Source organism: Rattus norvegicus, chromosome 8, assembly GCF_036323735.1.
Source record: "Rattus norvegicus strain BN/NHsdMcwi chromosome 8, GRCr8, whole genome shotgun sequence".
In the NCBI taxonomy this organism is placed as follows: domain Eukaryota; kingdom Metazoa; phylum Chordata; class Mammalia; order Rodentia; family Muridae; genus Rattus; species Rattus norvegicus.
The window spans coordinates 12,864,015-12,891,592 of record NC_086026.1 but is presented as its reverse complement, the minus strand read 5'-3'; the positions used below and the strand labels follow the sequence as shown (position 1 = coordinate 12,891,592).

Here is a 27,578-nt window from a genome sequence, read left to right as displayed (position 1 = left end):
TAGATACCTCTTTCTGGATGGGGGAGTGGGGACCAAAACAAGGAGGGGCAACAGCTCCCTCTATAAATGTGGATTTGCCACAGAGTGAGAACCTCTCCTACAAATCTTGTTCTAGCACAAACTTCACACTTTTCAGTAGTTAATGCTGGGAGAACTCTGCTCTAAAATAATTAGGGTAACGAGGGAGGGAAGGAAAGCCTAATCAAAGCTTGAAAAGTAATTCTCTATTTTGGCTAAATTGTCAGGAAGTCATTTTTTTTTAAACCGTGAAAACCATTTCTCCTTTGAGTGTTTCAGTAACTTTGAATATTTTTCTATTCCTATGTTTATGAATGTGTGTGCCACGTGTACATCCACCACAGGATCTTCAGATCACCTGAGTCTGTGCTCTCTGCCAGCTGCTTAACTACTGAACCATCTCTCCAGCCCCATAGTGGTTCATTCATGTTATATTTTCTCAGAAATACCTGGAAAACTTGGGTGAAGACATGCAAGCTAAAAACGTGGATGTCAAGGAGGTGATGGATGAAAAGCTGAGACAAATGGAGCAGTCATTTGGGCTGAAAGTGACAGGAAATTCAAATTCTGAAACCCCGAGTGCTATCAAGACACCCATGTGTGGGGTGCCTGATGTGACCCCATATTCAATTACTTATAACAATACTCAGTGGACCAAAACACATCTGACTTACAGGTAAATAGTTGGGGTATCAAAATTGGGGCAAACCTAACCCATTGGAACAGAGGAAAACAAGGTCCAATCTATCTCCATCTTATTTTTTCTTAGCATTTTAAACTACACACCACATTTGCCAAGAAAAGTTGTGGAAGATGCCATTGAGAGAGCCTTTAAAGTCTGGAGTGATGTGACACCACTAACATTCGAAAGGGTCTTTGAGGAGGAAGGAGATATTGTGCTCTCCTTCCACCAAGGAGGTAAACTCTTCAACCTCCCCTTGCCTTTCAATCTCCTCTGATTTGCAGGAAGACTTCCTTGTTGAAGAACATTATTGATTTTTCTGGAGCTGAGGAGGAATATAATATCACATTGAACTGAAGTTCAGTGACTGCTCAACCAATCTCTGAGTTAACTGACAGGAGAACTAAAGGAGTCTTTTGTTTAATTTTTGTTTCTTGCAGACCATGGTGACCTTTACTCATTTAATGGATCTAAATCCCACTTTGCCCACGCTTTTCCGCCAGGCCCAGGTTTGGGGGGCGATGTTCATTATGATCTGGATGAGACGTGGACCAACAACAGTGACAGTAAGTTCACTGATTTCACTTCCTGCAGTTCACCTGGCCCTTCCTAGTTCATGGCAGTGCTGGTTTATTGAATGGACAAAATGCATTTATGGAAGCAGACAGTCTATCACCACTCAGAGAATTGGGAGTGCATTGAAAAACGTGTCAGGAGTGTTTTCTGATGGTATATCATCTTCCTGGTGGCAAACGGGTCACTCTAAAACTTCTCTTATCTGCGCTAGGCCCTCGGCATAAGTGACAAGGTTCTTTAGCTTGAGATGTTCATGGGGCTCCTACCAGTGGGACTGTGGGTGTCTCTGCCTTCTGCCTGTGCTCAGGAACCTTTTGATTCTACTGGGTTTCCTCATCAAGCCATGACCTGGGTTTGTGCCTTGTCTTAGGGCATCTTGTTGTGCTGTGATATCAACGGGAAGCCTGCTCTTTTCTAAAGGGAAACAGAAAAGGTATGGGAGAGACAGGAAGTCAAGCAATGGGTGGAAGGAGTGAAGGGCAGAAAGGCTGCCATACAGTCAAGATACATTATATGAGAGAAGAATAAAAAATAAATAAGAAAGAAAGATTCAGAGGGATGGTGAGATACCACATCTGAAATCCTCATTTTGGTTCTCAGAACCCATTTGGTGGAAGGGAATGGAGTCCTTTAAGCTGTTGTCTGCCTTCTTCTACACAGTCACCCCATGTACACGTTGTGCTTACATGCATACATGTGGCCATACATACATGCTTATATGTGCATTGTGCACATGCTCACATGAACAAACACAGATAGTATAAATAAAGAACATAATAACTTTTATTTTCAGAAGAAAGAAAATGCTGAATGTCAATGTCCTACTTATGGACCCAGAATTTTCCTTACAGGAATGATACAATGAAACTTAACAAATTTGTATTTAAACTTGGAAAACTGAATGAAAAGGTGTTTTTTGGAACACGTTGTTGTACTTTGCAAATTTCACAGCACTGTGTATTCATCAGCTCTGTAAATGAGAAGTATGAAGTGTTAGCAGAGTTCATTGCTCCTCTGAGAAGGAACTTGTCCCAGCTCAGGGTTAGCACGGATCATCTGAGCTGGACCTTAAGTCAGTGAGAGTTCTATTGTACAATGTAATCCTAGAGTGTAGGTGTGGCTGTGCTCCTTTATTATAAATGCAGACTTCCACCATCAGGAAAAGACTGTATATGCATATGTATAGTTCGAAAGGTGACTAAGAAGATGTGAACATTCACCCTGGAAGATTATTTCCTTAAAATGCCTCAAAACCATTTTTTTTTATCATTATTAACTTGAGTATTTCTTATTTACATTTCGATTGTTATTCCCTTTCCCAGTTTCTGGGCCAACATCCCCCTTATCCCTATCCCTTCCCTTGTATATGGGTGTTCCCCTCCCCATCCTCCACCCATTACCGCCCTCCCCGCAACAATCACGTTCACTGGGGGTTCACTTTTGACAGGACCAAGGGCTTCCCCTTCCACTGGTGCTCTTACTAGGATATTCATTGCTACCTATGAGGTCAGAGTCCAGGGTCAGTCCATGTATAGTCTTTTGGTAGTGGCTTAGTCCCTGGAAGCTCTGGTTGGTTGGCATTGTTGTTCATATGGGGTCTCAAGCCCCTTCAAGTTCTTCCAGTCCTTTCTCTGATTCCTTCAACGGGGGTCCCGTTCTCAGATCAGTGGTTTGCTGCTGACATTCGCCTATGTATTTGCTGTATTCTGGCTGTGTCTCTCAGGAGAGATCTACATCCGGTTCCTGTCAGCCTGCACTTCTTTGCTTCACCCATCTTATCTAGTTTGGTGGCTGTATATGTATGGGCCACATGTGGGGCAGGCTCTGAATGGGTGTTCCTTCTGCCTCTGCAAAACCATTTTTAATACTTAGATGGCTTGCTTTGTCCTTCCAGATTTCAACTTGTTCTACGTTACAGCTCATGAACTGGGCCACTCCCTTGGACTCTCCCATTCTAAGGATGAAGAGGCACTAATGTTCCCCAGTTACACATGGAACAATAAAGACTTTGTACTAAACCAGGACGATATTAGTAAAATCCAGGCTTTATATGGTACGTGAACCAGGCTTAGCTGCACGGTCGAAGGCATTTTCATCTTCCAGGTGGCCTTTCAGAACCATTGAATCTAACTCTAGCTCTCTACTGTTCTTCAGGGCCTTCCCCAAATCCTATCCAGCCAACAGATGCCACACCAGATCCATGTAGTAGTGGTCTGACCTTTGATGCTATAACGACATATCGGGGGGAGGTGATATTCTTTAAAGACAGGTAAGGTCCTTGTCTTTCCCTGGCCTCTTTATTCACTATTGTAGGCCACCAATGTGGCTTTTGTACTATCAGTAAAGTATGTGGTAGCAAATGATTCTCTCTTTGTCTCTGTCTTTCTGTATCTGTCTGTCTGTCTTTCTGTCTATCTATCTTCACAACTTATAATAACTCTAATTTTCCACATACATTAAGTCAACTGTTCAGAGAAAGTGTCACTGTAGGGAAAACCTGAAAATAAGATGTCATTTTATAGATCTGCAAATTACAGAAGGGAATAAAGATTGTTCTTCTGGGAACAAATAGCCCATGAGTGGTATATGAGATATTCGTGCCCTGCCTCAAATTTGGAGTTCTTTATATGATGTCACTTTGTGTGTTGATGAATAGAATGGTACTTGACTAAGAGAAGTGAGTCCTTTTAAGATTCATTTTCTGAACAGCATATCCATCTAAGTCCTTTGCTCTGCTCCAGAAAGATCTCTCTGCCTTTAGAGTCTCAGGGAAGAGCAGGGAAGAAGCCATTCCTGGAAGCGTTCTGAGTCCATAGCTCCTTCCCCCAGGCAGAGAAGGGCAGCCAGGATGCTGTGCATCCCTCCTCAGAGGAGGGCAGTAAAATTCCCTCAGTGTATGGACCTGAAAGCCTGCTGGTCCCCTTCCACAGAAGGACCACACTTGCGTCCACAGCACAGTAATTTCCTAATGGACAGGAAACATAATAACATAACTGATGCTCCCCATGGAAAAGCAAGCATGACATAGGAAATCCACAGCCCTGGGTCCCTCCAGCTTCTCTTCTCAGCTACGTTATGGCTGCATCCACATCCACGTTCAGATGTTGGTCCAAGTGCTTTCTAGGATCTTCTTTACTACTTATGAGAGTGGAAGATAAGGTTGGATCCTGTGTGACAGGAAGCTTGGAAACATAGCCCTAAAGGAAATCTCACGGGCTGGGAATGCAGTTTAGTAGTTAGGCCATGCACAAAGGACTGGGTTGGATCTGAAGCATCAATAAAATCGGAAGGCTTTCCTTTGCATTTTCTAGTTGAGCTACAGGATTCTTCCATTCCATTTTCATTTCCTTTAGAGATTTTTAACATCTCAGTCAGTTTTATGTTTACATTTTCTTGAGTATCACTCATGCATTTATTCTCCTTAAATTCTTTCTCCTTCATTTAATTGAGTTGTTTCTTTGCATCTTCTTAAATACCTTTTATTCTTTGATGAAGTTTATGATTGTTCTTTTGAATTATGTGCCTTAGGTTCATCTAGGAAAAAAACCTCCCTAGCAAACATTTCTATAGGATTTATGGGTTTTGAAGAGAAAATAAATGGTTTGAGCTTTCATTTTCTATGTTTTCAATAAGATCTGGGCACATAGACATCTTTTCATAGTTCTAAACCTAATATGGATAGAGTGGTAAGGGCAGAAGAAAGAACGTGTGAATGGGTTGGGCCTAAAGGTTGGAAGGGTTTGGGTAGAATGTACAGAAGGCACTGGGGTAATGGATATGATGTGACTCTTGGTCCCCCCCTGGAGTATAGGAGTAGGTGTGGTTGGGTGGAACAGTTGGATATAGTGTGGGTGGATCCTGTGGGTTTGAGATAGGTAGATAGAGTTGCCTAAAAGTTTGTGGTTCATGCAGTGGTGTTCAGAAAAATCTGGGATGCTGGCTGTGGGACCCTGGCTAAATCTGAGAGATTGGAAAAGATCAGGGAAACCTAATGGGCTAGACCATAATGAAAGATGTGGAAGATCTTGCTGGGTGAAGAGGTTGGATGTGGCATAGAGGGGCCTGTGGTGGTAGCCTCATAAATTATATCTTGAAAATTGTACCTCCTATAATGAGTTTAATCTTCCCTGGGTGTGGGTGTCCACAGGAGTATCCATGCACGCTCACAGATGCAGAGATAATGACCTTCTCTAAATACAGGATACTAAATACAGGATGTTGGTCACATGCTACAGCCTGCTCCTCATGGCTCACTAAAGCTGACTATATATTTGGAAAGTTTGTGGAAATTGGTTGTGAATGATGGCCAATACAACAGTTAAATTAAATTATCCTAGAATCACCAGTAACAGAAATAAAGCATTGCTTTATGATCACCTTCACTGAAGGCTGTCGATAGGACTGAGGCTTAAATGCAGAGTTTCACGTGTGCCAGGCCACCACTTCACCACTCTGCTCCAGGCCTCTCCTATTCACAATACATATTACTCCTTATGTTCTTGAGTTTGGTTATGCCATTTGTGTGTCCAAATGATGGGAATCCCATGTGATGTGTTACAGTCAGTCTCAAAATTTGCCACAGAATGAGTATTTCCATCAAGAAACAAGTAGGTCAAGCAGAAATCATGCCTGACCCCTTCTTCAGGGAGACAATAGACATTTGCTCACAGGAGCACTGCAGTGAGAAGAGACTGGAGATTGCTGGGAGACCCACTGACCCACTTTCTTTTCTTTTTGAATCAGGTTCTACATTCGTGTAATTAGCTTCCTGCCAAAACCTTTGATCAATGTGATAGATCTTATCTGGCCAGATTTGCCAAGTAAAATTGATGCTGCTTATGAAGCTAGTTTGGTAGATGAGCTCCGCTTTTTCAAAGGTAACATTTCTAATTATTTCTCTTTGTTTTTATAAACTAAATCTTCATTCAGTTTTAGAATGAGATAAAGGGGTATGTTCAAGCTTCTCCAAGTAAGTTCATGGGAGCCCATCAGCTTAGTTAAAAGTTATATTGTTTATTCAGCATTATTTTTCTTAAGATGTAAATGACTAGAGTTCTAATTCTTTAGACTTGTTCAAGACCTTGCAATCAATTACTGTGCTTTAAACTTCCTCCATATGCTTGGGAGTGCTCAGAAATAAAATTGAGAGTCATGACAAAACTCTACAAAATATGATATCAAAAGATTTTGTGTATGCAATTTCCTTGACCCCCATTGTGAGGTGAAGCACCCTCTTGAGAGGGGAAAGCCATCAGCAGGTGGGCAAACCAGGCACTGCTGACTGATTTCTCCTAGTAAAGCGGTAACATGTTCCTGTGGTAACATGTTCCCCTGCCTGTCATCCCAGAACTTTTTCATTGATATCATTGTGTATGACAGTCTTGAATCTGCATAAATTTACACATCTACCTTGTAGGATGCTGTTGAAATTTGGACTAAAAATCATAGTTGTTTGAGGGTCTGGCTTTGGAAAGGGACTTCAACTGCAAGGCAGAGGAGAGCAGGGCATAATTTTCAAGGCATGTTACAGATTAGAATGGCCTGGTAAGAAAAGAAAATCTCATATAAACCAGGCTTGGCAACTCATGCCTTTAATCCTAATAGTGAAGAGGCTAAGGCAGGAGGATTGCTGCAAATTGGAGGCCAGGCTTGGTTATGCAGAGAATTCAAGATCCAACTAGGTTGCAGTGTAAGTTTCTTGTCTCAAAAACACACCAAAGAAACAAAAGTCAAACTCATTCAGTTGCTTTGAGATTGGATCCTAATATCAACATTCAACAGAAAGGAAGACACTAAGCCCTTCCTGGCACGGTTGCAGTCTGTGGCTAGGACACTGTTCTAGCTTGTGAGGCTTAGATGGAAATGTAGGCAAGGAGGTTCATCTGTGCCTTTTGATTGGCAGGCAATAAAGTCTGGGCTGTTCAGGAACAGAATGTACTGAGAGGATTCCCCACAGACATCCACAGCTTCTTTGGCTTCCCTAGCAGTGTGACACACATTGACGCTGCCGTTTGTGAGGAAGAGACTGGAAAAACATACTTCTTCGTTGACAACATGTACTGGAGGTAAAGACTAAAATATGAGGAATGTTAGGGCTCCAGTTCTCTCTATATGGAAAGATTCTTAAACACATTTCAAATGACATTGTCAAACTGGCTTTTATTTGAATGTCTGCAACCATTGAGAATCCATTAGTCGGTGGACCAACAGGCATTGCAAGGTGCTCATACAGGGAATCCAATGAGCGTGTTGTGTTGTTCTGTGCTATGGAACGGTGGGGGAGTAAGGGCAATCAACTTCTTGAGCTTCTTTGGCCTAAATCTCCCATTCACAAAACATTTTACCTTAAGAGAATATCTGTGTAGTTCATTGGATTTTTAGAAGGACCTGATGCATATTTTGATATATCCAACATTCTATATTTCCTCACCCAATTCATTCTTTTCTACTTTCAAGAACTAAAAATTTTATGCCATCCATGCTCTTGTGTTTTCTGTAAATAACTTGAGCAATCTTCATGTTTAGTCAAAGGTCCTGATATGTTCAACCACTTTTTGATCAGGTATGATGAAAATACACGGTCCATGGATCCAGGTTACCCTAGATTAATAGCAGAAGACTTTCCTGGAATTGATGATAAAGTTGATGATGTTTTCCAGAAAGAGGGTAAGAGTATATATATTTTTCTCCATTTTTTACCATATTAAAAATAACAGCTGTGCTATTTAGACAGCAAATGCAAAATATATATATTTATATACTATTCCATTATGGTATTTCCCGATTGTAAAGTCTAACTTATAAGGTATTTTTTCTCATTTATAGTGGAAAACAAACAGTGTAAATGTAAAAGTGTACACACACACACACACACACACACACACACACGGTACTCAGACCTGAGTCAAATTCTGGAAACTACATGTATTATATAATGAATATCTTTTTTAATTTTCAGATAATTTCTATTTCTTTCACCAATCAACTCAACACATTTTTAACCTCCAAACAAGAAAAATTGTTGATGCCCCTGATTCTAGTTCCTGGTTCAACTGCTAAAACATTGGCGACCCATTACCAACTTAATGAACATACATATTCCATAATCTTAAAGAAGATATTTTTCTGAAGATCCAAATCTTGTTATGTTATATACGTTCTAGGAGTGCTGACACACAGAGCTACTAAGTACAAATTAATTTTATTTTGCAAATTTCACAATTTATAGTACAATATTTTATGAACTGAAACAGTTTAGTACCACAGTTATTAGCCTAAGAAGGCCATGTTCATGGTGGATGAGTCACTGAAGAAAGGCATCTGTACACTGGATGACTCTCCCTGTGGTCCTGGGCATCTCCTTTTGAGACAGGAGGGTCAACAGAGGAGCTCTTCCCAAAGTAAAAGTGACTCTGATCTCAGGAATAGATACGAAGAGGAAACACATTGCTGCTTTGGTTTTGGGGTTTAAAACAAGATCTTACAGTTCGGTAGACTCTGATCTCTTCTACCTCTGATTCCCACATGCTCGGATTTTGTAATGAGTACTGTGCCCAGATAAGAAGCATTTCCTGTCCAAAAGTATTTGACATTTAAATAAAGCCACTTTTGTCTCTAATGTTTTATAAGTTCTCTATTTCATTATGTTAATTTCTGACTGTAAAGTTTAACTTATTAGGTGTTTTTTTTTCCTCATTTATAACGGAAAACAAACAGTATGAAAAAATTCTCATGACAAGATGAGTCTTTCCAAAATTTTGAATTTTCTACAATTCTTTAGAGTTTGTTCTATGTAGAAATGATTTGGTTCTCTTTTCCTCTTGTCCCAGACAAGAAATCTAGACATGGCTTAAAGGCAAAGTAAGCAAAAGCACGAAAGATTTTTTCTAAGTTGATGCTGCTTCATCACTTAGACAAATGGGAGAGTGAGGTTTTCCCAAAGTTGTACTTCTGGACACTGCTGGGGTTGGGGGTGATGGGCAGCCAGTGGGTTCTGTGCAGAAGTGAGAAATCCCAAGTCTCCAGGTCAAGACCCAAGTGAGAGCTGAGAGATGGTAACTGTCAGAATCGATTCAGGAGAAGGCTGCAAGGCTGCACATTGCCCAGCCGAATAGTGAGTAGACAAACCTGAGAAGCTCAAAGTCCACCAAGTCAGTGAGAGGCTGGTCCTTGGCACTCACTTACATACGAGAAACTCTGAGCATGCTTTCTTGGGCCTCACTTATGTACACTGCACTCTGAGAATGATTATTGATTATAGTAGTATAACTGCTCCAAAAAGTGCAGAGGAGGATTGTGATTTTGACATGGATCATTTATGAACCATTTAATTGTGTGCCTAATAATCGGAGCATGCTCCTTGTTTGTTAAATAGCTATCAGACAACATACTCCTTTCATGCCTCTTTAGCCATGAGAAAAAGAACATGGGTTTGGGGTGAGAGTCTTCAGGCAGAACCCTAGTGTCTAGACTGCCCAGCTCTGTGCTGATCAGTGAATTGCTCGTTTCCTTTCTTTTTCTTTGTTTTTTCCCTCAGCATAATATTTTTATTGATTATTTGGGAGCTTCACATCATGAACCCCAATCAAACATACTTTCCAGTCCTCCTATGTCCACACCCCTGACCTTGTGACCGCACCCTCTCCCAAAACAAAGGGATAAGGAACAAGGGAGGAAGGAGCAGGAGGAGGAAGAGTAAGGAAGGGAGGATTCTCTAACTTTGGGTGATCTGGAGTAGGATGTCAGGAGGGAAGTATTAGAGAAAAGTGGAGATACTTGGCGTTTTGCCTTCTCCACAAGTGAAAGTGATTCCTAAGTAACTGATACGCCTGCAGAGCAATGTTCTGGTTCCATTCTCAGACCATTTATAACCAACCTCTGCTTGGGGAGGGATGGTTTTATTAGGCTTACACTTCCAGGTCAAGTCCATCACTGAGGGACTCAGGCATGGACCTGCCGTGCTCCCACAGAGGATGCCGCGTGCCAGGGTGTTCTCAGGCTGGCTTAGGCTCATGCTCGGCCTAATGAACTATAGGATCAGCTGCCCAGAATTAACAGTGAAGACATGTCCACCGACTAAGCTGACAGAAGCAGTTATTCAACAGCGACTTCCCTACTTAATCCTAAGCTGTGTTGACAGTTAAGCTAACTAAGAAAGGAGGGAGCAAAACCTATTTTAGATCAAGGAGAAGTTTGAATAGGAATACCCAAGCTCCAGTTAAGTACCTACTAAGTTTTGGGGCTTCACCTGTGCGGTCCTCAGATCATAACTGCATTATGTGAGGTCAACTCACATGGTTTCTGCTTCACAGTAAGTCACCAAAAATATCTTCTTATTTTTTAGTGTCGTGGACCTCTCTATGCACCAGTTAGTGACCCAAACTTTGCCTTTCAACTTATTTGCAATAGCAAAGGATAAACCACACCTTCTCTGCAGCATAGCAGTTGGTAAACTCTCAAGGACCCATCTAGAGGAAACTACAGTCTTCTAAAAACCTTCTCAGTGCATTGCTGGGCTTGAAGGTGACTATGGGAATCTCAGGGGCTTTCCTGTGTCCAGGCAAACACACACCTGCAGGCACACATATCTGTACAAAAATGAACTGAAGTTGAAGTAAGCATAAGTGAGGCAATACACACACACATAAAATAAGGAGAACATACACACAAGCCAAGGAGAACACGACATTCCTCAAGGGTGAAGCTGGCAGCAGAGGACTTTGGGTATACCCTACTTAAACAAATTGCAAGTTAGGGAAGGATTCATAGCTAAGCTTTTTTACCACAGATTTTAAAAAGAGACCAGGAAGTCTCTAGTGAGAAAAAAAATCTCTGATTCCCATCAGAAACAATGTTAAACACAGTAAGTAAAACCATATCTGGGTCTGGTGACTCATATCTGCCATCTAAGCAATCATAAGGATGATGCAGGTGGATTGCTCTAACCATAAAGCTACTCTGAACTCCATAGGGAGAGCTTGTCTCAAAAGGCACTGTTTAGGATTTTTTAAAAATGAGCTCACAAAGCTCCTAATATATAAAGTCGCAAGACTCTACCAGTGAAAGCCAACTGAAAAACAAACATTGGACTTTGATCTACAAGGTCTTTGAATATTTAAATATTTAATATCAAATCCTTTTCAGATAATGAAACATTTAAAATATAAAAAGCAAGAAAGAAAAAAACACAAAGATGAGCAAATAAGAAAATAAGTCATAACCAGAATGCTTTGAGAATAAATCAAGTGGAAACTTTGGAAATGACACTTTTTGCTCAACTGTAAAGCTGGAATACATAGGCCAATCAGTAAAGAGTATAGAGCTGGCTAGATGGCTTAATGGTTAGATCATTGGTTGCTACGATAGAAGCTCTGAGAGTTCAGTTCCTAGCATCCATGTTAGTCAGTTCACAACCTTCTGTGACTCTAGTTCTAGGGGATTTGATGCCCTCTTCTGGCCTCTGTAGGCCCTGCATGTACATGGTCACATATACACACTGAGGCAATAAACATGCACATAAAATAAAATAAACAAATAAGATGTATTTTTAAAGAGTTGATTGCAAGCAGGTGAAGAGACTGTTACTAAACCTGAAGACAGATGTGAAAACTGGCCCAAAGAATATCAGAGTGAAATAAAATGAAGAACTTAGAAGAGAGGCTATGATGAAGATTGAATTTTTTTTTATTTGAGTCTTAGAAGAAGATGATTGAGTTAAAAAAAAACTACAAAAGAGATCATTACTGGGTCTGGAGAGATGGCTCAGCAGTTAAGAGCACTGACTGCTCTTCCAGGGGTCCTGAGTTCAATTCCCAGCAACCACATGGTGGCTCACAACCATCTGTAATGGGGTCTGATGCCCTCTCCTGGTATGTTGGAAGACAGCCATAGTGTAATTATGTATAATAAATAAATAAATCTTAAAAAAGAGAGAGATAATTACTGAATTTTTTCAGAATAGGAAATTCACAAAATGGAACATGTTTTTAAATGTCTAGTGTTCTGAACTATAACAAAAGGGAGCTCATTTTAAAATGTTTTGGGCTTTTTATTTTTTTTTTATTATTTTTTTTTAAAATAAAGATAATTTATTTTCTGCTGATTTTGTCAGGCCCTTGGCTACTCAGGAAACTTAATTCTAACAAAGTTAAGGTCCATTTAAATATCTGTTTATGCTAATGTCTTTTAAATGATCACTTTATAAACACCGATTATTTCAAGAGGATTCTGTTACATTTAAAACCCTATGCACCCATGACATGTGTACACATGTATGTCTCAATTCCATCCAAATATTATACAAAAGTTTGCAGAGTGGATATAAGCAGCAAGTGCCCCATTTTACTCAATATGCTTTTCATTTGGGTTTAAACCATACAAAATAAGCAACAAAATATAATGACATTTCTATTACTTGTAAGCAGAACCATCGAGGTGAAAAAAAATGCAATTTTGGAAGTCAAATTATTTAAGACCTGGCTCACTGGATAAAGGCAATGCTGTCAAGCCTGATAACCTGATATCAATCCCCGAGGTACAAGGAGAGAACAGAATTTTGCTTCAGAATTAGAAGCTGAATTAACAGAAAGTCTTCTTTCTGTTTAGCCATGGTGTAAGACTTTACCTAGATGCTACTCTCCAAAGTAAAACTGCTAATAGTGCTGACCTTTTCAAGGACTTGTGCTGATGTGCTCCTGGGTGGATTGTGACTACCATCCTTAAGCAACGACGCGCCTAAATATTATATACTGTTTTGGGCTTTTTAAAAGTAAAAATCTGGAGCTCGAAGACAGTCTTAAGAAAATGGAGTCAGCAAAGGTGGGCCTAAAGAGTGAGCAACGGAAATGCCTTTAAATAAAAATCATCTTAGAATTTTAAGTTAATCCACCTAAAATATTAATAGGAAGTTCTCAAATTTTTGGGCCATAGCTTCCTTTCTATCCCAAAAAGCCATCCAGACTTTGAAGAGCTTTTACTTGTTAGTCTGTCTCAGGAAACATTTGCCATAATAAAAGTTATGAAAATATCTCGCTATTGAGTTAGCTAGATCACATTTTAATGTAAATAATACATATGAAAAAATCTATGTTGAAAGAATTATAAGAATAGTAGCATCAATTTAAGGTTTTAAATGTCTCTTTGCTCTCAACACTAATATTAATCATTTATAAGCCATGGCATGTGGGGTGATTAAATAAATAATAATCAAAATATTCTTTTTCATAGAAACAAAATGTCAGCCCCAAACTGGCAAAAACCAACCTTTTCAAAATCTTAACTGCTAGGGTGTGGCTTAAAGGGAGCATGCTTTGTACACATACACATGGTCCTGGGTTTAATCTCTAACACTGAAAAGAAAAATATTCTAGAAATTAGTCAAAGGTTTCCAGCAGCCTAGAAGCAAGTGTTCTTCCTGTGTTGGGTCTGTGAAGGCTATGAGCATCAGCATGAACACCAGCCGAATGTGACTCTGCCGTGCCTGGGAAACGAGGTCCCTGGGCAGAAACAATGCTGTGTGGAAGGGATACTATGATGGTGGTAAGGTGTGCTGTAAGTCCATGGGTGATAGTTTGGGCAGAAGCATTACGTACAGGAAATGCAGATTCATAACCAAAATTAATTACCTAGCTTACTAAGGACAAAATACTGTCCTTCCCCTGTGGGACTGTTGTCAATCTGCTACCCACCCTGAAGGTAGAAATGCTTCCTACCATTGACCTTCTATGAAATAGTCCCCATATGTCCCTCACAGGACCCCAGATCCCAGGAAGCTGATGATGAAGGTTAGCACTTACATCTAACACACAAAGGCTAAGGATCCCTTTCCTCATGCCCCTTCTATTTCAGTTCACTTCACTCTCTAAGAACGCCCAAATGACAATCCGCTATGAAGAGCTCTCAGTTTCTTGGACAATACACATTTGGTTTTAACATTGGACATACTTCACAAACCCATAAGCTTTAAGTGAGAGCTCTACAGCATACACAATGTGGAAGATAGAGAGCCAAGATGTCAGACAATAAATAAAACTGATAAAAGGTAGGTAAATCAGGACAGAGTCATGGCAGGTTCATCATGTTGTCCTTCTTTAACCCCCCACAGCAAACAAAACCTAATGTGACTCTCCCATGACTGGGAAATGTGCTACTCACAGTTCTGCTTGTGCTTAAGGAGGCTTCAATTTAATGTCCTGTAAGGTCATATAGCAAAGTCACAAGACACTTACTGATGTGAAATGAGCCACACAACTCATCTAACAAGAATAGAAGTCCCATTTCCTCCTGGTTCTTCTTCAGTCTTGTGGTCATATGCTGCAGTCACCCTTTGGGTCATGTGCAGGCTGGAAAATGCTTTCTTGTCTTGGGTTTAGACTGCTGTTCATACACAAGTGATCAAAAAGACTCCAAGCTCCAACTTCTACCTATCACATCTCTACTGAGTCCTTGGTACAGTCACAGAAAGACTGTATTTGGAAGTCCACAGTTATTTTCAAAATTGATTGTTTTTTAAGAAAGATATTATAACCAGGACAGGAGAGATGATACAGAAGTTAAGAGCTCAGGCTGCTCTTTCAGGGGACGAAGTTTAATCCCTAGCACCCACAATGCTGCCCATAACCAGGTAACTTCCATTTCTAGGGATCTGACATCCTCTTCTGGCTTCTACCAGGACTACATGTATGTGGTGCATAAATACACACAGACACACAGACACACAGACACACACACACACACACACGTCTTTTAAAGAAAAAATAATAGCTAAATGTTTTCTTTAAATTTATTTAAGAAAAATGGTATATTTCAGTAAAGATAGGGGAGTAATTCTAATTTTCCTACTTGAAGGTTGTTAGAAACAACTTACAGATAAAAAAGTTGGCCTTTGGAGGCATTTGCTTTCAAAATTAAGAAGAGAATCAAGTAAAAAAGTTTACCAAAAGAGCTTTAATTTTGTAAAAGCACTTTTCTGTGTAACTATGTGTATGTGGCTTGTATATCTCGCCTCATTTCACATTACATCATTGCCATGTAGTTACACCCTGAGCATACAGTGGATATGTAATAAATGTTTATGAAACAAAAACCAGCAAGCATCCTTCACTACATTCTTCCTAACAACCGAACCAGCTCGTACTGCTCAATGTTTTGGTGACACGATGCAGTAAGGGGTCATATTCCAATTGGTAGGCTCCTTGGAAGATGTAGTAGTGCCCTAAAAGGGAAACAAAGTCAATTCTTTAATTCTTACCTCGTGTTTCTTTAAAACTCGGGGCTGTTTTTAAAGATTATCAAGACTACAAAAGGTGTAATTCCAGAGGTCCAAGTACTTTGGGTTTGTTGAATGTTACATGCACAGCAGTGCAGCTGTGTCACTGACAGGCAAGTTTTTTTGTGCTGAAGTTGATCATATTCACACTATAAACTGGAGTAGCTTCCACCCCACCCATAATTCCAGTCTACAGTTTTGTACTTTAAAATGTGATTTCCAATATGTTCCCAGCCTACTTACTTTTGAAATAGAGAACTGCATCAATTTTTGGCCTGATTCCTGGGAAGTGTGTAGAAATCAGCTTGGGGTAAGCAGCGTCCATGAGTTCCTGCCTCACATCGTACCTGTGGGAGAAAACAGCCAGTAGAATCACAGTGAGAAAATGGACTACACAACATGAAGCACACACTCATCGTTCCTGAAAGTGTTTAAATGTCCTGGTGAAAAATTCAAAGACATAAACAGTTGGTTGATTTTTTTACTAAGACACCACAGGAATCAGAAAACTTGAACTTTGTGGACTCCAGTCAAGCATCTTCCCAGACTTCCTCCCAGCTAGGAGGCTGCTTGGTCTTTTCCCATAGAGCCGAGCATTGAAAAGATTTGGCGTGTGACAACCCTCACTGGCCATTCTGACTTAATCATCATTTTTCAATGTTTTTTCTAGCAAGAGACAAATCAGTAAGTTTCTCCCATGATGAAAAGAAGGGCAACTTAAGAGCTATGGGATGAAAGGGCTTTGAACATCTATGCTAGAGAGAAAGGAAACATAAAACACTTCACGTCCATGCTGGAGAGTGAGGTCCTTGTGTTTCCGTACCACTGAGTGGAAAGAGTCAGTTTTCTCTAGACTTCCAAGGGAAAGCTGAACATGCTTTTTTACTTTATTTCTCACTCAGTTTAGTTCTGCAGACATTGCTTGCCTGACACCAACACTCTGGAGTTGAAGAAAAGAAAATTCCTCTGTAGGTCGGAAGTGTAAAAAGGGAGCCAGTAGCCAGACAAATGTTAAGAGTATCAGATTACATTAAATACATGTTTTCTACCTCTCCAGAAAATCTTATTTGCTGAAATCACAAGTTCTGTTTCTCAAACAAGATTAAAATTGGCAGCCCAATTTATAGCACAAACATGCGGCATTCAGTTGAAAGTATGTGTTGAATTTTAAATATTCAAGAAACATAAAGGCTCTTAGCATATTCTGTTTTGTCTTGTGTCACATGTGCAAACACTGAGGCTCATGACTTTTTCTCAGAAGGGGATAGGGATGATCTACTTCTCCTTCAACATTAGACAAGTGAGACAAGTAAGACAGAACCAGACAACCACTTTGATGACAACTCCCTCTGGCTCTCTGTCACTCAAAAAATAGGTTCCTCATTTTGCCTTTTGGGTTTGCCAATTGTAGAAAGGAGTTCTGGAGTCCGGATACTTTCTAAAATGAAATTATATCAGAAACTGAAGGTCCAGAGAAAAGAAGCAGGTTGATAGTAACTATTTCAGACCTATATTCTCCTGCTGCCTCTCCCATAAAGACAAATGTGTCTGAAACTTTCATAGAAAACTGCCTTCTGAAAGGTTCCATCCTGTGCCCATTTTACAAATCTTAGCAAAGTGCCAGCCATTAAGCCTTACCTCCAATATTGTTTATCCACAAAGAAATAGACCTTTTGGCGAAGTGGATCAAAGACAGCTGCATCAATCTTCTTTACAGATGCAGGGAAGCCCAGAGAATGTATGCTTCTGGGATAGTGTGGCTCTGGTACCAAGTTGTTTATTAACCAGTACTTCTCATCTATGAGAACAAACAGAAAGGGCACAATAGAGTCACACCAAAAGGATAATAAAGACAATGATTTACCATAAAACATCTCTCTTGAGCAGAGCTCTAAAATTAATTTTCCTTTGTTTGTACTGGAGTTTGGGGGCAAAAACAAAGGCTCGTCCATAGTAAGTAGGGTCTTTGTCACTGAGAAATGTCACCCAATCTTGTTTTTGTCCTCAGTCGCTGGTTTACTTCCTGTGGCTCTACAGCTTTTTTAACTACTATTATTTCATAGTTCATATACATTTCCTAAAGGTGTGCATTTCCTGTGTAGTTGGGCTTATACAGTTAACTTACAGCTCAGAGCCATTGTTATGGAAGTCCAGAGTGCTGTTTTCAGTCTCTATTTATAAAGGTGGTACCAATTCCTTTACTTATCCTTTTCCTTAAAGCATTCTCAGTGGCAGAACTAAGTACTGTCATTACCTTTAAAAAGAAAAAGTTGATTTCTGCCTCCAATTTCATAAGCAGCTTGAATACCAGATGGGATAGTTGGCCACATGGAAGAAATTGAAGTAATGTTGGTGGCTGGACTCCCAGGCAGCCTCCACCAGAAGAACCTGACATGAAATACATTTATTATATGTGAGAAATCACTGTTGACTCGTGTTCTCTGGACTGCAAATGGGAAGAACTTGGGAAGTGGTTGAGTATTTCTCTGTTTTCACACTCTGTTCCACACATTTCTGTGACAGCACCATGCAAGAGAACCTTAATGAATTCAGATAACTAGAGTGACTTCCTCAGGAGACCTGAGAAAAGAACTGCCCAATGTCTGGGCCCCATGGATCTACAGTTCAAGTCTCGTGTCACAAGCTGGATTGTAAATGGAAGAAGTTACTGTTTTATAATCTCAATATGGGATCATCTGTCCTACTTCCCACACATTAACCCTCTCCACTGCCCTCCCCTAAACCAACACCTGTCTCCATTTCTGCTCCAAGACAGGGAGTAATTCTGGAATTCTCCATGTCCTCAAGGGAGACTACACAGGAGCTTTCAAAGCCTTAACTCTAGACTGTGTGTGTGTGTGTGTGTGTGTGTGTGTGTGTGTGTGTGTGTGTGTATGAACATGTATATATGTATGTGTGCACTTGTGGGTGGAGGCTTCAGGCCTATTCCTCAGTCACCACCCACCTTATCTTTTGAGACACGCGTTCTCATTGAGCCTGGAGTTTTCTGATTCACTTACACTGGATTCCGAAAGCCCCAGCAACCACACTGTCCTTCGCTGCCCAGAGGTTTGGTCAGTGCAGTTGCCATTGGACTTTCTGTGTTTGCTGAGATTTAAACTCAGGTCCTCAAGTTTGAACACCAAGAACTTTGCCGATAGAACCATCTCACCAAGCCCTGAGCCCTTAGCATTTTTACCTAAAAACAGAACAGCTGGGCTTCTCCATTTCCTGTCTTTGAGTTCCCCAACCAGATTCCCACTACAAACTGATTTTTCCAGACTGAATTTCTAGTCAACACAAGCAGGATCACAGAATTTCCTACTTCAAAAGTCTAAGATCTCTCCAAACCTTGGGAATCGAGTTGAAGTGCCTGCCCTATAGATTTGTTGTACATCAGTTCAAGTATCTTCAACAAATGAACAGTTTAACCACCCAGCCCATAGCATTGGTTAGATTGAAAATAATCCTACCAGTCTTTAAAGAAAAAGATTTTATCTCCCACTGTTGTGACAGCATCAAAACTCAAGCTTTGGTGACACACAGTTGATGGTGGACTTCCAGGATTTGTCAAGGATGGGTTTTTCACTGGGGCTCCTGAAAATACATTTTGATGTTCATTTGGGAGAATTTTGTAAGAAGAAGAGCTATTCAATTTAAATATTGTTTCTTAATCAAAAAAACAAAACCGTCCTGTTTCCTGTGAAATCCAGGAGAAGCATGCCTGGAGGAGTTTAGCATACTTAGTTGCAGCATCACAGAAGGGAAAAATTGAGTTTTCTTTCTCTGGAGGCCACTCCCCCAACAGAGCAGCAGTGCCACTGTTAGAAAACACTTCAAGTGTGATACAAAGTAAAGATAGTTCTATGATGATTAACTCACAAAGTGCATGCATACAGGGCTCAAAATGAGATAGTAACATTTTCCAAATATAGACACGAGATTATTTATAAAAGTGCATGGCAAATGGTGAGGTTCAGCTTACCGTAGAGGGACTGAATGCTGTGTATGTCATCAGCAGAGAGACGAAATGTGTTGGGGTGAAGGTATCTGTAGGTAGGGTACATTATTGATTTTGGATTATTGGAATGCGGCAGCCCCAAGGAATGGCCAAGCTCATGAACAGCAACAAGGAACAGGTTTGTGCCTAAGAGGTAGCAAGGAAAAAGAATAAATCTGTGAAATAGACTATCACATATTGCTTAACCTACACATGAAATTTTACATGTTCATGGTGTACTGTGTGATGTTTTGATGCCTACACTTATTGTGCAATGTTCAAGATAGGATAACTATATCTATCTCTTCAAATATATACCATTTTGTGGCAGAGACATTCAACATTCTTTCTTTGAATGTCTATTATTGCTTATAGGTGTATTACTATACCACAGTGCCAAGAACAGAATCCCAGGCTCCTAACTGTAGGTTAGTACCAATGGATTAACCATTCCCCACCTCACCTCCCCTTTCTCCTCAACCACCACTCTGCTCTCAATATTTGTGAGAATAACTTTTCTCATGTCTCAATTTGAATAAGATAATGGGGGTACAGATCTTCCTTTTTACACAGAACACAGTTCCATCCATGCCATAGGAGTCTAACCTTTAGTGGTTGAATGTCATCCCACTGTGAATGTCACGGTTCTGTGCCACATGAGTGCAGGCACCTGCAGAGGACAGACTCATTGGATCTGCCTGGAGCTAGTTACAGGCAGTTTTGAGCTGTCCAACCTTGGTGTTGGGAACAGAGCTCAGATCTTCTAAAAGATCAGCATGCTCTCTTAACCTCTGAGCCATTTCTCCAACCCATTGCTTTGTCATTGAAAAAGATGATACAATGTCTAACACACTAAAAGGGAGCATTTGAGAATCCTTTACTTATTTCCCCCACTCTTTCAAAGAACATTTCTCAGGCCCAATTTTGTTGATACTATAGGCTAGATAAGTATTGTCAGAGCAATCGTATTTCATAGGTAGGGATCTCTAGTCACACCACTCTTTATAAGTACCAATTCTGTTTTTGACTAAAAGTGTCTGAAAATTGTGCCAAAATTGTCTACAGTTATGGACCATTTCACTGGCAGACAAATATATTCTGGTATGAAAATTTCTACACCTGATTCTAAATAAGATTGAAGGTACCACTTTAGTTTTAATAATGTGTAATTTAAAAGAATGAACTCTAGAGCCAAGCATCTGGGATATGAATATTAGTTCAACCACTTAATTTGTTTGGTTCACCTTGTGGATCCTGTTTCCTCACTTGTGAAATGCACAGTGGTTTCTGTGCAGCTGAATGAGGAGAACACAGGGTACAGTTCATTTCTCAGTGTTTATGACCCTTGAGTTTAGTAAAAGGTGCTTCCAAAATATTTTCTATGTTGTTGGAAACCTGATAAACAGTAAAATTAGAATGGAGTGCTGGGAGTTGGAAACTATTTTAATCATTCATTCATTGATTCAGGAAGATGACTTAGGACCATGAGATCAAGGCCAGGGCCACATTAATAAAAATTTCAAAGCCAACTTTTTTGAAAAAGAGTCAAGTTAATTTTTACAATAAGGCCAGGAGACAATAGAACGTGTTCTAGTCCTTGCCTTTTTGTAGAAGCTTGTCACCAACTTTTGCTTGCTCTCCTGCTCAGATGAGAGCAGCTGCACTGATGTACATTTATTTCTAGGGTCCATTAGATTCTAAAACATTTTCAGGAGATGAAGAGCTTACAACCAATCCCCAAATAACCCTGGAGAAACCTCAGACATATGGACATGTCTGATTAAGAACTTGTGGTTCAGCAAGTAGTAAATCCAACATGATGCACCTTACAGCCTTCAGATGTCCTTATCAAAATTTTGATAAGCTTTAGGGTATGTGTCTGCCTTTCTGGTAGACATGGGGTATGCAAATTACATAGCTACATATCACATGAAAAATCAGTCAGAGAAGGAGGATTCAGAGTAGGTAGACCACTTTCTCAAATTTCTCCCTATGTATTCCATATGAATAAATTGTATAACTGAAGATTTTCAAGAGTTATTACTGAGATGATGGGTTAAATGTTCTTATTCTTGGGATTGCTTCCAATAACAACAACAATGACAACGATGATGAGATGATAATAATAATAATAATAATAATAATAATAATAATAATAATAATGTACATTCATTCCCCATTATTTGAGTGGGATAGTGAGTTACAGTCCCAACTAATTGATTGGACATTCTGAAAATGATAACTCAAGATCACACAAGGCTTTGGGATGACACATGAGCTTGTACACAGAGATCCATAGGGATCTCTAATTTTTCTACAGTTATCTTTTTGGGTCATTGTGAAACTAAGAAATTGCCAACATAAGATGGATCACACAGAATTAGTGGTTTCTTTTAAGTTTATAGATTTTCCTGGCCAAAACCCAACTAAAAGCTTTTACATTTCCAAGAGTTTACAGTACTCATAGAATCTTAGTGGTCATTGGAAATGACCTCTATCACAATCACATCCAACATCCCTGATGTACAAAGGGGAAAATAACACTACATATTCAAAATTTTAACTTTGATTTAGAGACAAATATAATCAGAGTTTGTTATTTCAGAATATAATGTAATCTTTTGTCAGAACATATTCTTATGAGATCATGACCTATCTTAGATTTCATTAAGGTTAGTTTTATTTCTTTTCTCTTTCCTACCTTGAAAACTTTTAGTCCAGGTTTCTGCCTCATCAAAATGTGCATCTCCTTGAATACCGGGCCCAGGATAAAAAGCATGGGCTAAGGTACCACCTTTGCCATCAAAATCGTAGAAGTCTCCATGATCTTTGTAAAATGAAAGAAAGTCATTAGTAACCTGCATCTGTCACAAGACATGACAAATGACAGCATCACAGGACATCATACATCATGGCATCACATGGTGAGTGATGGTGTCATATAGTGTGATGAATTACACTGGTGAAACATAAGTTGTATACCTCCAAATGCAAAAAGTATCGTAATGTCAGCCTCGCCTTTATGAATCTTTCTGAATCTTAGAGGAGTGACATCGCTCCAGACTTGAAAAGCTTTCTGAAATATGTAGTCTACATCCGCACGCTTCATGTCTGGAGTGTAATTATAGATCCTATGTTGGAGAAAGGAAGGGAAACAAGCATTATGTCATTGGTTAATTTTGTCCAAGTCTCTCAGTTCTGCACCCATGCCTATAGGAGAACTGCCTCACAGACAGACCATCTAGGGAAGAAAAATGTGTTGAAATTCAAAAACCATTTTTCCTTTGGAAACTTTTTTATCAATCACAGTGTAATTTAATTTCCTCTTATTTATAATTTACTAGCAATTACAGTGAAGCATTTACTTTCACAGATGTAAAGACCCATTGTGCCAAAATTTCACATTTACGTATCTTTAATATTGTACAGACTTCTGCCTTCTATTTTGTGTTAACTCAGTTTTATTCTATCTGCTGCTGCTTCTCTAATCTGTACTGACAAGGTAAATTAAAGTCTTCCTTCAGTGAGCAACTCTCCTCACAGAGATAATAAATTGTGTGTGGGGAGGGGAGGGTTGACTGTGTATATATGCATGTTCACATGTGTGTGGGTGTGCATGTGTGTTTGTACGCGTGTAGAGGCCTGAAGTTGATTTGGGTGTCTTCTCCAAACCATTTTCATTATTGAGGAAAGTTCTCTCAACCAAAGCCAAAGACCCCTAATTCTACTAATCTGGCTAGCCAACTTGCCCTAGGCATCCCCATCTCTTCCTCCCATGTGCTGGGATTATAGGCAGCCGCCATGCCTGGCTTCTTGTGGTCTGAACTCTGGCCCTTATAGTGTATGACAAGTGCTTTTTCCACTGAGCCATCAACCCAGTCTGGAGAAAATGAACACATTTGTATTAACAATTTGCAGAGGCTACTCTTGGATTTAGAATTTCGTTGTAGCTAAATGTTCTAGGGTTCTAGAGGCTACACTCATAGGCAAGTAGAAGAGTTCTCCAATGACATTACCTGTAAGTGAGATACCGCTTCATCCATCTTGACCTCTGGGGCACTGCTCTAAGATGCTGTACATCAGGCACTCCACATCGAGACGTGTGCATTATTTTCAGAGTTGAGGTGTCCAGTTGCCCAGTTACTTCTAGCCCAAAGAACTGCTGCATTTCCTGGAGTTTTTCTTCTAGGAGGTTTCTATTGGTTTTTGTTTTTGTCATTGGAATTCTGTCCCCTTGATAGTCAAAAAATCTTGACAAGTACCACTAGACAAAACACAAGCATTGCACACAGTTGTATGCGGCCAGGTTTCTGCTGGGAATCCTGCAAACATGGTCAGTAGCATACTGATGTTCCTGAGCCAGGTATTTTAATCACAGGCTGCATTATTATTATTACCTAGAGAGTCTATTACAAGGAGGAGAAAATAACTTCCTATGTTATTTAAAACATTATAAATTATTAGTCAGATTACCAAAATTCCAGAGGAAAAATTATCTGTTATTCTGTTTCTTCAGACTTGCTTCTAGGTTTTTAAGAGCCATTTTATCATTCTGTGTTTAAGGGCACTTTATCGGGGGAGGTAATTTAGTGGTAGAGCAATTGCTTAGCATCTTGGCAGGTCTAGAATTAGTCCCCAACACTGGGGAAAATCTTGACACAGTAGAAAACTTGGATGAATTCAAAGTAAAAATAATGTTAGAAAATAGAGCCAGGTGCTATCATTAGAGGATCATTAGAGCCCACAAGTTCAAGGCCAGACCAGACAACACAGTAGGACTCTCTCAAAAAGGAATGCATATATTTTTAGAAAATAGGTGCTCAAGTTGTTTAATTAGAGAAATGCAAGATTTTTTCAAATCTTACTTTAAAATACTTATGAATAAATATATGAGATAAATGAGTAGAGAGGGAGCATGCTAAATAAATCTTGAAGTAGTCACAGGGATTAAGCAAAGCCCAAGTCTCACATCATTAATGGACATTAAATTACTACCACAAATAAAAGACAAATGGGGTGGGAGACCACGCAACACTCTGTCAGAAATGTAAGCTAATTACATTGAGTTTTTTGTAGATGGTACAATTATTCACCAGTTTAATGACATTCTTTCATTTTTATAATCCTCTATAGAAAACAAAACATAATAAGAGAGAATCTTTACTGATTTTCAAATCAAATCACCCTTTTCAACATAATACTTGCAAATTCAGCAACTCTTAAAGACACAATCTGGCTGGACCTGAGCAACCCTGTCATACTTACTTCAGCAAATTCGCTCTCGTTCATGGGAGCAGCCCCACAGGCAGATACCTGTAAGGACACAAGCAGCACCAGCACGAGGAGAAACTTCATTGTGCCAGCTCCTTTCAGCAACAGAGTCCAGTTCATCAACCTGCTCCCTCCCACTGCAAGTTCCCTTAAAGTCCCACTTTATATAACCCTAGAGCCAGGATATGTGAACGTGAAATCCTCAATATGACTCACTGTTGATGTCATCCCTTGAGGTACTTCAGAACCACGTGAAGAGCGGGTCAAACCATTGTCTAAGTCATCACTCAGCTCTGCACCTCTGTGTTTCCCATACATCACCAGTGAGCCTTAACTTCTACCTACGTCTATATGAAGGCTAGACAAGACAACACCAACAGCACAGCCACCAACATTACAAACAGAACGCCATTAGCAGAGTTTTGAAAAGCTTGGTATTGCCAATGCTCTTTATAATTTATAATATAGATGAAGTACTTTAAAGTAAATTTTAAAAGAATGCGTGGAGGAAATATTTTGTCTTGCTAGAATACACGAATCCTTTATTTGTTTAAATACCAGAGAAAGTTCATATCACAAGCATGCTTTGATGTTTTCTCTGTGTGCAAGCTTAGGTTCTTATACGGATTGAGACCTTCACACACGGGAGCTGAAATCCAATCCCTACTGGTTGTCTGGAGATATTCTGGAGCTCAGTTCCTCATCTTTCATGCTGCCTGAGCTCAGCACTTGCTGCTATGTGATGAAAGATTTCCCTTCTGTAGCCTCTCATCTCCTTCCCCAGGAAGTATTTAAAGAATAGGAACATTCACAAATCAAGGATTAAAACTCCCAAAGTAGAATTTTGGAATGAGGCTCCTGTGTGGGCAGAGGCTCTATTCTGCATTCACTTAATCCCACCACAAGCAGAGTCTATATGAAAAGCCTAGTGCATGGGTGTACGAGTGGGTTATAATTTAGACATCCAATTTCCCTGGATTCAGACACGCTGGCTACTTCCTAGTGTTAATTTTAATTAATCTTTTAGTGGCTTGCAAAATGACTCAGCAGCCGAAGACACTTGCTCTCAAATCTGATGAGCTGAGTTTGCTCTCCAGGAAGCTACATGATGGAACTTGAGAACAGATGAGTGGAAATTGTGCTCTGATTTCCACAGGCCTACTATGCCATGCACGCACACATGAAGACATGCACAACAAAGAAGCAAATAAGCAAATACTTGTTTTTAGGTTATCATGCAGAACAACAGATCCAGTAAGGTTTATAGGTGTCCTGTGGTTCCTGCATGTTTGTTCTTTTTTCCTACAGATCTTTAGGGTTTGGACTCTGTTCAGCTAGGAAGAGGAGTTCCCCTCCTTGTGCAATATCCTTGGATATTTACCAAATCTTTCCCCTTTTGTGTCTGTGGTTTGATCCCTACGTGATCCACTTGAGATGAGAAAAATACTCTTGAACCTCCTTACGCTCTGTGACAGTTAAATGAGACAGTGGTTACACGTGCTAGCGACAAAAAGCTGTTCACTGTTATGCAGTCCCTTCCTTTGTCCTTAACAGGGACTAAAAAGCATTAAGTTTGTAAGTAGGTGAAGTTCAAGAATTCAAAAAGAGAATGATCATGTGGTGAGCATTGTAAGGTAATCCTTTCAAACCTTGAGTACAGCCCAGGAATCATAAGAAGAACACAACTGTATTGGGCTAGAAAGTGGGAAAATAGAGGTTTTGGAACTATTCCTCAAGTTGAAAACTACCTAAAGGGTAGTGGGTGCTCAGTAAGTAATAGTCTGATTGGAGTCTGATTGGAATACGTGAAGGATTCTGAAAGTGAACCTCCCTGGTAGTAGCGATAGCACTGAAAGGAGGGTTTGTTCCTGGTTCATGGAAAACAAGGAGTGGTCTCATCCACAGCAAAGCAGAACTCAGTTCTTGGAAGATTTGCAGGAAATGTCTCATGAATACAGAATACGGTATGTAAGGGGATGACACAGACAATAAGAAGTGAGAGAGTGCCCTGAGCAGAAGGAAGAATAAATGGCCACACCCACATTTTGGTTTCCTTGTGTCTCAGCTCACCAGTTGCTCCCCAATTGCTCCAATCTGGTCAAGTGTAAGGAGAAAAGGGCTACATGGGCAACTACAAGGCACCACAGAGGTTGCTAAGTCAATTCCTATACGCAGGCTGACTCACTTGACACGTCAAGCTATGGTGTCCTATGACCTCAAGCAGTCACTTCAATCTCTTCAAAATGAGCTTTTCATTTGTAAAGTTGGAGTAAAAATGGTTTCTACAGCAAGAACGGTTATAAATATTGCATTAAATAACAGGGAAAACTACTCAGTCAGCTGCCTGGAACATTTTAAAGCTTACCTACAAAGCAACCCCTATACTTAAGTCTCAGGGACCATTACAAAAGAGAGAGTAAAAAGATTGTAAGAGTCAGAGGCCCAGGATCCCTGCTGTGAGATGGTGCCTTCTATATGGGACAGCAAAGCTGCACCCATGGAAGCTCAACAATATGGTCACCTAAGCAAGACCTGAGTAATTTCTACACCAGTGACATGCCAACATGGGTGGAGGAACACCACGAGGCTTCTAGGTAAAAAGCTAGTTCATGTTTGCGGAAAGAAAAAGAATACGTTTTCTCTGGGGATGAATCCCATGATACCTTATCCAATCTCAGCTTGTCATTGTCATCCTTAAACACACACACACACACACACACACACACACACACACACACACACACACACATGAACACGCACACGCT

The 27,578-nt window shown here is 40.0% G+C and overlaps 2 protein-coding genes across 2 annotated transcripts; one reads left to right on the top strand and one right to left on the bottom strand.

Moving 5' to 3' along the window:
* Nucleotides 1-467: 467 nt before the first annotated feature.
* On the top strand, nt 468-8,894 carry Mmp1b (matrix metallopeptidase 1b (interstitial collagenase)). The gene is made up of 9 exons (XM_039082796.2): nt 468-694; nt 788-936; nt 1,141-1,266; nt 3,171-3,329; nt 3,431-3,545; nt 6,020-6,153; nt 7,179-7,341; nt 7,839-7,942; nt 8,235-8,894. The coding sequence occupies exons 1-9, from the start codon at nt 489-491 to the stop codon at nt 8,333-8,335; spliced, it is 1,257 nt and encodes a 418-aa protein (XP_038938724.2). The 5' UTR covers nt 468-488; the 3' UTR covers nt 8,336-8,894.
* A 6,144-nt stretch (nt 8,895-15,038) lies between these two features.
* On the bottom strand, nt 15,039-24,941 carry Mmp12 (matrix metallopeptidase 12). The gene is made up of 10 exons (NM_053963.2): nt 24,808-24,941; nt 23,559-23,806; nt 22,525-22,673; nt 22,244-22,369; nt 19,528-19,689; nt 19,016-19,139; nt 17,797-17,930; nt 17,181-17,340; nt 15,786-15,889; nt 15,039-15,488 (listed from the first exon to the last, which is right to left on the bottom strand). Exons 1-10 carry the CDS (start codon nt 24,931-24,933, stop codon nt 15,388-15,390), a joined length of 1,434 nt encoding a protein of 477 aa, NP_446415.2. The 5' UTR covers nt 24,934-24,941; the 3' UTR covers nt 15,039-15,387.
* Between the last annotated feature and the right edge of the window lie 2,637 nt (nt 24,942-27,578).

Bases quoted from the DNA above. Each gene is read 5' to 3' on its own strand.
- Mmp12 (NM_053963.2), bottom strand. From the start codon at position 24,933: ATGAACTGGACTCTGTTGCTGAAAGGAGCTGGCACAATGAAGTTTCTC. The intron at 19,690-22,243 runs GTAGGAAAGAGA...GCTACCTCTTAG, and splicing joins CTGGACTAAAAGTTTTCAAG to GCACAAACCTGTTCCTTGTT. The intron at 19,140-19,527 runs GTAAGCTGAACC...ATGTATTTTCAG, and splicing joins CAGCATTCAGTCCCTCTACG to GAGCCCCAGTGAAAAACCCA.
- Mmp1b (XM_039082796.2), top strand. From the start codon at position 489: ATGCAAGCTAAAAACGTGGATGTCAAGGAGGTGATGGATGAAAAGCTG. The intron at 937-1,140 runs GTAAACTCTTCA...TGTTTCTTGCAG, and splicing joins GCTCTCCTTCCACCAAGGAG to ACCATGGTGACCTTTACTCA. The intron at 7,943-8,234 runs GTAAGAGTATAT...TTTAATTTTCAG, and splicing joins TGATGTTTTCCAGAAAGAGG to ATAATTTCTATTTCTTTCAC.